The 12822-nt window shown below is 37.4% G+C and overlaps 1 protein-coding gene across 1 annotated transcript; it reads right to left on the bottom strand.

Moving 5' to 3' along the window:
• Nucleotides 1–192: 192 nt before the first annotated feature.
• Nucleotides 193–12365, bottom strand: npm1a (nucleophosmin 1a). The gene is made up of 11 exons (XM_041802216.1): nt 12198–12365; nt 10914–10993; nt 7868–7987; nt 7652–7745; nt 7241–7356; nt 7057–7145; nt 4512–4566; nt 4356–4436; nt 4051–4161; nt 3867–3938; nt 193–1281 (listed from the first exon to the last, which is right to left on the bottom strand). The coding sequence occupies exons 1-11, from the start codon at nt 12244–12246 to the stop codon at nt 1231–1233; spliced, it is 918 nt and encodes a 305-aa protein (XP_041658150.1). The 5' UTR covers nt 12247–12365; the 3' UTR covers nt 193–1230.
• Between the last annotated feature and the right edge of the window lie 457 nt (nt 12366–12822).

Below are 12822 nucleotides of genomic sequence, written 5' to 3' on the forward strand. Positions count from 1 at the left end.
GCACTGTATGACTTCATGACAAAATTAAAAAGGGAATCTTACATTTACAATGAAAATCTAAAGAATGACAGTAGAAGTTTTGAGCTTGAAATTTTTTATATAAATCCATCATTTCACGTAAAATAATTGCATTGACTTTAAAATGTGTAAGAATGCAAGTTATTCTCATTGAGGAAAAGGGAACATGGCAACTTCCTTTGAATTTTATTTAATAAATCTTGCAACACTCTCCAAACCCACAGTATGTTTAACATCATACAAATGTCCATTTATTAAGAACATGGAATGAGCTTCTGCTAGAATCTTCTACTCATGCATCAACATATTAGAAATTTCATATTACTCAATTTGATCAAATGAGAAACAAGTTTGTTGTTTTATTTACCTTGGGGACATTAAGATTTTTTTCAAACATTGCTACTTAAAATGTTTTTAAAATTAAGAAGCAACTAAAGAAAAAACTAAATAAGCAAATTCCTTCCATCACATTATAAGCACTTGGAGTCAAGTTTAACAGACTAATAGCACTGAAAAGAGCGGTTCAGCTATAAGAAATAGGTTGCAGGTGTTGCTACAACACAACTGATCAGTTCAGGACGGTAAAAATTAAAATGAAGAATAATAAATCTGATGTTTCAGTCAGAACTAAGAAAACACATTGCGATGGGAACTTAACCAAAGGAATCTCACAATAGCATCAACATTCAAAACATTTAAGAAAGTGCTAAGCCTTTATGTTCATGACAGTTCCAGGTAAATTAATATTGTGTTGTACTGGCTGTTTGATATGGATGCAAGTTTCTCAAGTGTTTTATGGCTCATCCTGTACGTCTATCTGAGTTTGTGTAATGAATTTAACGCTTTCTGAGCATGAGGACAAATTAAACTTTGCTGTAAATATAAAAACTCAGGAAGCTTAACTCCCTATATGGATGCCAACAATCTAGAGAGAATCTTTATTTACACATCTACAAACAAACGCACATTTGTAAGCTAGTTCTTGAGGGGTTTATCAAGTCAAATCATTTTATGCCTTACTGATGGAGGAGCCCGTACACTCTCACATCACCGACCATCTCTCTAGTCTCAGCATACAGGAGGGCAGGTGGAGCTGGACAAGTCTTTGACTATGTGACAAGTGAGAGGCACAGAGTGTGGCTTCAGAGGGTTTGAGCGGTGTTATGGGCAAGAACAAGTCATAAAAAGGAGACAATAAAACTACAAAGACTGTTATTTTGCATCCTTCAACGACTGCCTCCACTTCCAGAGCTCGGCGATGTCCTAAAGTAAAAAAACACAAAACTGTATTAATTTGCTGACCAACACAGGAAGTAAAGATCAAAAGGTAGAGTTTTAACCCACAATGGATTGCTGAATTCAACACAAAGTTGTACCGTACAATGACATCAAAAAGTCCTGTAGCAATGAATGTTTGCTTACACTTTCTATGACTATTTTTACCACTGCATATCGGCATACAGTTTGAGTGGCTGAATGTGATGGATCAAATTCTTTAAAGAGAAGTAAGCAAACTTTATAGCACTATGAAAATAGATAATAAAGATGACAAAGAAACTGTGTTTCATTCTAGACTCAAATCTAATTCATTATTTATGGACATGTACATTTACAGTAGAAGCCAGTTTATTTCTGTGTGTGAAAGTTTTGATGTAACTGTAAGAAAACAAGCCTGGTGCTGCCTGTGTGCCCATGGTTGTCACTTTTAACTGATTAAATTGTACTCAGATTTCATCACTCTGCTGTGGTATGAAAAACATACAAAGCAATCAAAGGTGTGAACATCATGAATTTCTCCAACACTATTTTATCATCTAGACACTAACACTAACAAGCTACTTCATTGGGTATACCTGTCCAACTGCTCAACAAAAATAATATCTCATTGGTCAATCACATGTCAGCAACAAATGGATTTCAAATTCTGACGACCACGCAAAAACTGCATCAAGATTGTACTCAGACCGGGCAACGTTTTTCCAAACATCTATTGTTAAATTTGCTAAGCCAGTGTGAACCTAAGCCTCACTTTTCTGTTCTTAGCTGACAGGAGCAGTCCCCAGTGTTGTCTTCAGCTGCTGTAGCCCATCTGCTTCAATGTTTATCAGGACCTGAATCACAGTGTGGGACTGTGGGAAATGCACAAAAGCTATACAATCACACAAGTCTCACTCTCATAATGTGAGAAAAGTCTAACCCTACAATGATTTTTTTTATGGTGTGCTAGTTAGGAATGGGCATTAATACAATAACTCTATTATAACTCATTAAAACGGTGCTCTGTGATGAGAGAATATTTGCAAAAAATCCCTCTAGAATCTTCTTTCAACCAGTCAGTGCTGACTGTATGCGAAGATGCTTTAAAAGTGACAACAGAACTCCTCGCTATCACCAGGCTTATCTGGCGCCCGACGACACTGCATGTCTACTTGTACGCCATGGACTAGCATCGCGCTCTGGCCCTCTGAAGTCAAACTGATAAACGTGGGCAGCTGGTTGTAACGTGATCAATGGAAAACACGACTCAGAAAACACTTAAACTCTTCTTTCTAGGTGTAGACCAGTGATGAGAAATGATCAAGTTTAATATCAACAGGTTCTGCATCCTTTTTTGAGCTTCCCGTATAAAATGAACTTGCGGACGGAGCTTGCCATCGAAACACAACACTGACATATTTAAGTCCAATTTTTATATGTTCAAAAGCACACTGACCATGACTCCATATTCCCAAATCCTAAATAACAGTTGATCATTATTTCTCATATCACCTCAGGAAGGAAGCAAGAGGGGAAGGAGGAAAAGAGCGCGCATCTGTTTTGTAGATGCAGAGGAAAAAGAGAGAAACCTCATTTAGTTCTCCTGTCCCTATGTTGCTCATTTTACTTATGTTCAAAAGTAATGCTTCAACTACAAATCACTTCCATCCTGCACACGTGGCTCGCCGACCAGGGTGATCTAGGTCGGACAAAAGGTTTTCGACCAAACACTCAAACAATCGAATGGAAGCTGTCAGCCCTACACATGTCTTCTTCTTTGATGGATAAGCTTTCACACAATCTCCCTTTTCTCTGTACTCTCTGTTCGAGTTGTAGTAGCGTCTTACCCGCTCTGAATCAAGAAATGTTTTTAAACTCTTGAAGTCATGATTAAGGCTAGTCCTAAATCAAATCACACATGGACCCCTGAGGAACATTTCACGAATTATAAAGAAATTCAGAAAACACACTGCTGCAGCAAAAGGTTAGAAGATCAAATTTTGAATTTCAGGCCCTGTGTACCTATGCTGTAACTAGCATTTATTTGAGATAATGTTGCTTTTCAACCAACTTGAATCAGTCTGTTTTTTGAGCATTTTCAGGCAGAGAAGTGCTGACCAATGGGTATTTTCTCCTTTTTTTTTACCGTTCTTTGTAAATCACTGGGATGATTGTGTGAGAAGATCCCAGTAGATCAGCAGTTTGCAAAATACTCAGACCAGACTCTGGCACCGACATCCATGCCACGATCAAAGCCCCTTCAACAAGTTTCTTTCCCTCTCTGACGCCAAGTTTGAACTTCATCAGATCATCTTCACCACGTCTACCTGACTAACAACACTGTTGCTGCCATGTGATTGGCTGATTAGATATTTGTTTTAACGAGCAGCGTAACAGGTGTACCTTACAGAGTGGCTGGGATGTATATCTGGTATTAATACAGGACAAATGGTAAGTACAGGTTTGAGGTCAGATTTAGAAGCTTTTTCCTGTTAGCAAACTGACATATTTATAACTTGTGGCAGCACCAAGACAAACTGAACAGTCCACTGACAACCGATAATAAGAGAAGGTTTGAACATGTACTGTACCTTGGTTTCTGCTTTATAACTGTTCTTCACAAAGTTCTCAAACTTGAGCTGGAGTTTAGGTAATGTTACTCCCTGTTCAAGAAATAAAGATGCATCACATTAGTAAAACTGTGATTTTTGTGGTGTCATATACAAGCTGTTCACAGAGGAAATAATTACAGAAAAAGAAAAAAAAAACACCAACCTTCTTAATTGCCTCCATCAACTTGGTTTTCATCTCAGAAACTGTCAGAGCTGCTTTTGGGGTTGGTGGAGTTTTGGGCGACTTCTCACCTTTACCTTTAGGGGTCTTTTCCTATAAACAGCATCAAGTTTCAGGATCAGGGATGAATACAAAATGTTTTATTGATCTTTAAGTTAGAGAAACTGGTTATGAGAAACAAACAATGCATTCAAAAATTTTTACAATATTGATTAGCACCTAAAACTGGTATCAAAATCAGATTAGTGCTTTTATTTTAAAACACTGCAGCATTAACTATTTATTACCTGCTTTTTGCCTGGTGTACCAGGTTTAGAGCTCTTCCCATTCTGAGCAGGTGATTTCTGTTTGGATGGTGTTGGCTTGGCCTGTAGCAGAACAACCGCTGTCAGCATCAAAGAACAAAAAGTTCAAAGGGTCAAATCTGAGAACCAGATGCTTACCTTAACAGGTGTCTCCTCCTCCTCGCTCTCCTCATCCTCCTCATCATCTTCATCTCTAACACACGAGAAGAAAATAACAGACAGCAAATAAAATGAGCACAAATAAGCGGAAAAGTGAACCATCTTAATACAAAAACATTTTCTAAAGCTGTTAGAATCATAATGTACAGCATCTCTGTGACCCTAACGTTTTTCTGCTGATTATTGAGTTTTACTCCTAAATATTACAACAACAGTAATACAGGTGGGTGCATCACAGGCTCTATCTCTCTCTCTCTCGATTATGCTCTACTTGGGCAGCATGATGTGATTACGGAACAGCCTGCAACTGGCTGACGGACCCTCACCAAAGGTAAGCAATATGGCGGTTAGCATTAGAGTTAACATTCAAGCTAGCTGTAATAAATGATCATGATTCGCTTAAAATGGATAAAAAGACATTCAATATCGGGTTTACTGGTGTGGATTTCATCATTTAAGTCCCCAAAATTGTGTCACTTGTAGTTGTGTATGACGTCGGTTTGGAAGGCATTTTAACGGTCACATTCGAGAAAAACTATCACGCAGCCACCATTCCTTGCTGCTGCAGTGGGTCCTTTGATTCTACTTCACTGCTCTAAAAACGGTAGCCTGTGCATGCATCGCTTTCCACCAGTGAAGAAGAATTGATTCCCGGTTTATAGGGTTTACATTTAGCATGGCTAAACAAGGCAAAATATAAACCAAAACCAAACAGTATCGGATCGATGCATAAACTCAACACCTGCATTTTAAGCAGTATCGGACATATTTCCAATACTGGTATTGGGATCGGAACAACCCTACTCTTTAAAATCAATTTGCTAATATTTCTCCTCTTTGTGTCTTTGTCTTAGATGCAACCTCTTTATATGTGCATGTGGCACAAGTCACAAGGAGAAATGAACTTGTCTGAACCAATCTAGAGTGATTCACAAACCACTGGACTGTTTAAGTCCTTCCTCAGCCCATCATTACCTATTGATCATATAGTGCTGTAACAAACTATGATAGTCATTTTACTTTTGATATGAGCAAAAAGGCTGACTTCAGCTTATACTTAGGAACTTTTGTCAGTCATACTGTATGGCAGCAAAATGAAGAACTGTCAAACTCAGTGAAAGTTATAATCGAAACTCACTGCCTTGTAGACATAGTAACTGTCACAAGCCTTTCTGCTGTTGTTGACAGAAAGCTGCTCTGCTGCTGCCAACAAGGTTTGTTCTGATCATTGTTAAGCAGCATACATAGTTGTATATCATCATCCATGATAATGTCCTCAAACATTTACCCTTCCAACTCATTAGTGTTATAGGCTGTTAGGCTACGTTCACAATTCAGTTAAAAGTGACTTTGGTACCGTATTTTCCGGACTATAGGTCGCTCCGGAGTATAAGTCGCATCAGTCAAAAAATGCGTCATGAAGAGGAAAAAAACATAAGTTGCACTGGACTATAAGTCGCATTTATTTAGAAACTGACACACCGTTGTCCGTGCTCTGACAGAGAGGCGGTTGCGTTGCATGAAGCGGTAACACCAAGAAGGCCCGCCTGCAAAGTAATTCATATTACTCTCCTTGGCAACTACCAGGACGTGGAAACATAACTGCACCGTTGACAAGCCTCTCCCGGCAGCACGTTGTTCAAGCACCCATCTGTGTACTCGTTCCTCCAGCTCTGGCCATCTTCCCATGATTAGCTTTCTTTGTTTTCTTCATGGCAATAAGAGTAACCTCTGCTTTTTGCCAGTCCCTCACAAGTTTCTCACTCACTCCAAACTTTCTTTCTGCTGTTCGATTACTGTTTTCGTTCATTTTTTCAGTGGTACAGGAGCATACAGCATATAGAATATAGTTGTCACCATGGTTGTCACAAGCCTAGAGCGCCCTCTTGTGGCTGTAGACGGTAATGTTTACTCCTTGTGCATGTCAGTCAGTATGAATTAACATTAAAAAATATGTTAAATTATATATATTTTGATATATAAGTCGCACCTGACTATGAGTCGCAGGACCAGCCAAACTATGAAAAAAAGTGCGACTTATAGTACGGAAAATACGGCATGTGGTTCTAATTCAGATATGTACCTGATCTTTTGGAAGATGACTGCAGTGTGAACAGGCAAACTAAAAAAATCACATCTGAGAAAAGATGAGAATTGAGCATTAAGGCCTGCCGTGTGAACGTAACCTAAGTTTAGTTAGTCTACCTAATTTGGTACATTAGTTTGAAGTATAATCACAGCACGGCAAACAATCACGAACAGCAATATAGCTCACCACTGCAGCAAAAAAAAAAAAAAAAAAAAAAAATCAACACTTTAAGCTAAACCCCAACTAACAGCTAAACAAGTATTAAGGAATGAACTTCTCAGGCTGTAAAAATCAGGAGTGCTGTACAAGTCCTTAAAGAACATACCTGACTGTTATTTCAGGCATTTATTGGATACTGGAAACAGAGATTCGCAGACTTCACTGTCTTTGAGTTTATGTAATTTGACTGGTTTGGCACTGTGTGTTGGAACTCACTCATCCTCCATGTCGTCATCATCATCGTCGTCGTCGTCCTCTTCGTCATCATCATCATCAATCTCTTCAACATCCATTTTCATCTTTTTCTGCACGAATGGAAAAGAAAATAATGAGTTGGAAAACTGGAGTCTCAGAAAATTTGTCAAATTAAAACAAGAGGGAGGAAGCACAGAATAAAGACCTGAGACTTGGCGGCAGGAGAGGTAGCCGGTCTCTTCTTTGATGTTTTGACATCTTCTTCCTCCTCTTCTTCATCCTCATCGTCCTCCTCATCAAAAGTCGGGTCAACTTCCATCACTTCAATAAAAAACATGAAATGTAAGAGCAGGTTTAAACACTTCTACTGTAAACAAATATGACAGGCTGGTTCAAAAACTTTTGGTTTGAGCTTTGATTAGAAGTTTTTCTTCACAATTAATGATAATTTTTAATGAACCAATGATTTTACAATGTTATAGTGACACCTCAGTGTTTCTCACTCAAAGTGAAGCATTACCTAATGTATTTATACAACAAATCTTGGCTTTCTATTCTTAACTAGACTCAGTTCACACCAGTTCAAACCTCCGCATACAGTGGATAAAATACTCACTGACGAGGTGTTGTCCACTGAGATGGATTGGACCAGAACCAGCCTTCAGACGGAAAATAGCTGGGGGCTGGATTGTGAAACCACCAAGACACACCTGCAAAAAACAACATCCAGAAACATCTATCTTCAAATACACATTTTCACCATTCATGTAGAAAGTATTTCAGGTGATGTTACTTTGTTAACTGACAGAAAATTAAATAGAAGTTTGCTTACACTTGGCAGGGTAGAGGGCTTCAGTGAAACAAGAACTGCTTTGATTTTCTGCCCTTCTGTGTCTTGTCCTTCAACCTCCACCATGTGAAGTTCATCCTTTGTGCTGGCGTCCACACAGGCCTGCAGGAGAAAGCATTTCCATGTTAACCTTTAAGGTGCTTTTATATTAGACCTGCTTGGTCCTGTTCAAGAATAAAAACTTGAGTGTCAGCCGCTTTGTTCAGTTTCAACAAGGTTTCAAAGCCAAGCAGCACCCAACACAGGATTCTAGTACTGAAAGTAACATCAGGCAACTGCTACTGGTGTCATTTTACTGAGGGTGTTTTCATGATATGATAAATCCTGGCAAACATGCTAAGCTTATGTCCTAATTCCCATCAAACAGTTCAGTAAAAGAAGGCACTTCCTCCTCCTCCTCCTGTTTCAACTTGACCGATATTATTTGTAGAGTATGCAGTTACATCTGACAATCACTTCTTTATGAGCTTTTCAACAAAAGAGAATGTGAGTAAAAAGTAATAATTAAAGACAAAATCACTTCTTTGAGAGAGAAGAAAATAGGTTTAAATGTGTTCACATTTTATCCTTACCTAACAAAGCAGATTGAAAATTAAAACCTAAATTAAACAAGTTTTCTTCTTGTGCCATCATGTCACAGGGTTCAGTATCCTCTGAGTGAAGATCTTTTTTTTTTTTTTTTGCCACAAACGGAGATCAATGTTCATTCACTGAGCCATTAACAGCTTCAATATGGCACCTTTCAAATGTGAGTAAAAATAAAGAATGCATCTTATAAAAGGGAAACTGATCAGGCAGAATTATTGTTAGTGATGCATGATATTATCAGAATATCGAAACAGCAGATATTAGCTTAAAAAGTAAATTGTTGGTAATGGCAGATATAAACATTTCTGCTGATATATTTATAACTGACATTTTGTCTATAAAAATTGCTTTATCTGCTGTAAATATTGTACATACAAACATAAGTTAATCAAAGTTTAGGCTGGACCAGCAAACCAACTTCAGCTGTAATCATCCTCATTCCTTGCACTTTAGAGTGTTTGAAGGAATGAAACTTGTTTATTTGTTCATCTTAGGACTTTCAATTGTGTTTTTGAAAAGCTTAAGTTTTATGTTCGAACTTCAATTTAATATCGGTAGTGATATCAGTATTGACTAAAATTACTTTGGTAAATACTGGCATATCATATCTGCAAAAAATGCAATAAAAATCTTAAATCTGACCCTCTGTACTTTCCCTCTGTTATTTCCTGTTCTCTCATTTTTCTGTGCTGTAAAAGAATCTCCTTGCACTTGTTATGTTGAACATGCTTCCTCCACACTTAACCACATCTAAGACCTGAGCTGGGAAAAGTTTTGTGCGGCAGAGGAATGTAACGGCATCAAACCTCACAGTATGGTAATACCTCGGTAACAAGTCCACAGTACGGTATTTATTGTGGTATTAAAAAGACCAAAAAACAACAACAACAAAAAAACCCAACAAAAACAAATGAAGACTTGGAAAAAAGTGACGTAAGCATTCATTAAACAACTGATACACTTTAAATATTACAATATAGCAAGAAAGTGCCATAGGTGTGCATTAGGCTTAACAATATATACTAATACTTTGGCTCCAGTGTAACTAAGCTTCCAAAACCCTCAATACCACCACTGAAAACAGCTTTCACTTCACTGCATAAAACATCAATTAACTTATGAAAAAAAAGAAAACATTTTGGTGATAAACACCCAAAATTTGATGATTTCTGGCACATATAATGACTTTTATCTATCAATATATGGTATAGTGTTGGAATGCAAGATATTGAATGTTTGAAGATATTTGATATGCCAATACTTACAGTATAATTTCAGCCAACACTGTTGATACCGATATCTAAATGAAGTTCAGACTCTGAACTTCAGTTTAAAGTTTGAGGATGAACAAATTATCTAATTTTTGTCCTTAAAACACTCTATAAAGTGCAAGGAATGATTAATGAAGTGAAAGATTTTAGCTGACTTAGGTATTTTGTCCCAGTCTAATACTCCCCTGACTTATTTGTTAGTGTGGCTGAACAATTTGCAAAAATAATCTATTACAATTTTCTCCCCAAACATTGCAATTGCGATTTAATATGTGATTATTCTTATGTATTTTTCAACAAGTTCAAGCAATAAATAATTCCATAACTAAGACCATTTGTATTGAATACAATGAAATTATTTCAGAAGCAATTAATCCATAATAGTATAAATCTGAATATGGGGCTTCAACAAGCTTTAAGCAATAAAAGAGGCGGCTGGGGTGGAGGAGGTGAGGCTGGCTACCAGCTGATCACAGCTGGGGTATGACTTCGTGAAGTAATGCTAGGCTTCATCAGTTTTAGATAGAATGAGCTAACTATTTTTGCTCGTATGGCAAATAGGACGTCATTTGCTTTGTTTAATGGCATTATCATTTTTTGGCACTCATTTTGATTAAGAAAATCATACATAAAACACATATAAGGAGGATTTTTGAAAAACATTATAAAAATTGACACTTGAATGTCTGTATAATGCGTAAAAAATCTCTGCTGCTGCAAAAAATGTATTTATTATGCTGGTATTTTGACACATTTAAAGTTAAAGATATATTGCAGCTTCTGTTATTTGAAAATTGCAGCAGGCCATATTGCAATTTAATCTAATTTGTGATTAATTGCCCAGCTCTATTTGTTAATAGTATTTACAGCTGATACAGGCAGATTTTTAACAGCAAAGATATCAGCAGTAATTAGCTGCAGAAATGGTCATATCTACCAATACAGGTATTACACCGACAATATTGTGCATCCCTAGAATACTGATATTGAACATAACATAGGTGACAAGCATATACACTCAAAAGAACAATTAAAATTGGATAAATGTAGGTAGAAAACAAGACTGGATGAAGATATGTTTAAATCAAAGTGCCCCCTAAAATTTAAGACCACTCACTTGTAAAAATAAAACTAAGGATCTGCAGGAACCCTGATCCAAGGTTACTCACCATTCTTAGATCCAGCTGATGCTCAAAGTCATCGTCCTCAGGATTGAACACCACTTCCTTTCCAGCCTCCAGGGCGCAACCTAATGGAAAAAAAATAAAAACAAATGGTAAGACCCAATTTTTCTCCTCAGTACTGAGAATTTAAATTTCCTCTGCAAGTTATTTCCTTTACAAACCAATTTCATAGTTTTATGATGCCACAAGAGGGAGCCAAACACAACCAATGAGAAAATTCCCACATGGTCTTTGAGGGTTTCCCCTAATTAAGGGCAGATAACCATACCATATCAGTGAAGTATCAAGGAGTATCACGTGCAAACCAGGCCTTACAACTGTGGTGCCCTCTGATGAATTTTATTTTTAATAACTGCACGTGAAGAAAAGTAACAAGAATATTTCCATACTAAATACATCAGAATATGATCATGTTCCTCATCTCTAGCTGAAAAACATAATGAATCGCTGCAAACGTGTAATAGGTTTATAGTTTTGTATCACATTTAAAAAGTAAGAAAAACTCTTACATCCACACTTGACTACACCAGTTAGAGAAGTGTACTTTACTGTGCCCCATGTCTTCTTAACACATATCAGACACAACTTTAGCTGGCATCCCTCGGTGAGTAAAGGTTAAACCAGGTAACGGGACCAGGACACATAACCTACATATGAACTAGTCAAAGTAGGACTAAGTAAATAGCAAATTTAGTCACAGGGTATTGTCTAGATGTTCAAACACGCACAACGTTTGCCTGGATGATGATAAACACTTAAAAACCTGAACACAAGCTTCGCGTAAAGAGGATTTTCAGTCTGCATGGGTCCGCATGTGTTTGAAACCACGTTGGCAAACTTCTGGCACAAGTCACAAGCTGTCATTTCAATTTGATACGCTCCATATATACATACAATTATTACTGAAAAGATATACTGTAACGAATCAATTTCAAAGTCCTTTATCGGTTAAATGCTTAAATATCCACAGTGTTGGTAAAACATGGGCGCCGCCATGTTGATAGAGAAACACGTGTAGGCTCATTTCTGCTTTGAAGCCACGCTGTTCACCAGGACTCATACAACAAAGCAATATTACAAATATAACACAATACATTTTACTACAATGTATCTGATATGAAAGCAGAAATATCATCTTTGACTAAAAGACATATTCGGCAAAGTTAGAGGCTAACTTTTCAGCGTCTTCTCTCGTATCAGCAGTCTAGCACGAGAAGACGTAATGTTGGGTTAAAAGATATCACAGAGGACACGCTGAAGTTAACTCACCGTAAAGAAAGGTCTGTGGGGCCATTGGCTCTTGGTCTACTCCGTTCATTTTTGTGAAATTAAAACGCTGACAACCTGCTTCTGGTCTGAATAAGGAAAGTGCGGTACCCAAATGAAACTGGTCGCCGCTGCGTGCTGCTCAGCGTGCTCCCCGTTTGTTTCTTCTTCTCTGCTTCTGTGTGCAGATTTGAACACTGACAGAAGTCACAGCGACACCAGCTGGACAACAATATATAGAGCATACCACACTGTTGCACTGAAACCTGCTTATTTCGCAAACTCAAAATGTTTGTTGATGAAAGTATAAAAGTAGATACATAACTTACATTCAATTGTATGCGAAACTCTGTTTTCATTGATTTATTCAAACTTTCTTCCCCCACCGCTAAAAAATTTAACAGAGTATAGAAAAACCCTACAACTGTCAGCATTAATTGTGATTATTAGGTACACTAATTCAATTAATTTAATTAGAACACTGATATGTTAAATTATGACTATCTCCTTTAGCCCACTTTGATTAGACCACTCCACTGTATACCATCATCTTTTTACGGTTTCATTTTTTCCTTTTCAATCCAAGAGTAAATACAATGTGCATATAAGTGTATGCCAAAGGCTTTTG

The sequence above is a fragment of the Cheilinus undulatus genome, linkage group 12 (genome assembly GCF_018320785.1).
Source record: "Cheilinus undulatus linkage group 12, ASM1832078v1, whole genome shotgun sequence".
Classification (NCBI taxonomy): Eukaryota; Metazoa; Chordata; class Actinopteri; order Labriformes; family Labridae; genus Cheilinus; species Cheilinus undulatus.

What these genes read in the sequence shown, in the direction of transcription:
- npm1a (XM_041802216.1), bottom strand. Translation starts at nt 12,246, where the DNA reads ATGAACGGAGTAGACCAAGAGCCAATGGCCCCACAGACCTTTCTTTAC. An exon ending in CCCACAGACCTTTCTTTACG is followed by an intron (nt 10,994 to 12,197) that starts GTGAGTTAACTT and finishes TTTTTCCATTAG; the next exon opens with GTTGCGCCCTGGAGGCTGGA. An exon ending in AGCCCTCTACCCTGCCAAGT is followed by an intron (nt 7,746 to 7,867) that starts GTAAGCAAACTT and finishes TGTTTTTTGCAG; the next exon opens with GTGTGTCTTGGTGGTTTCAC.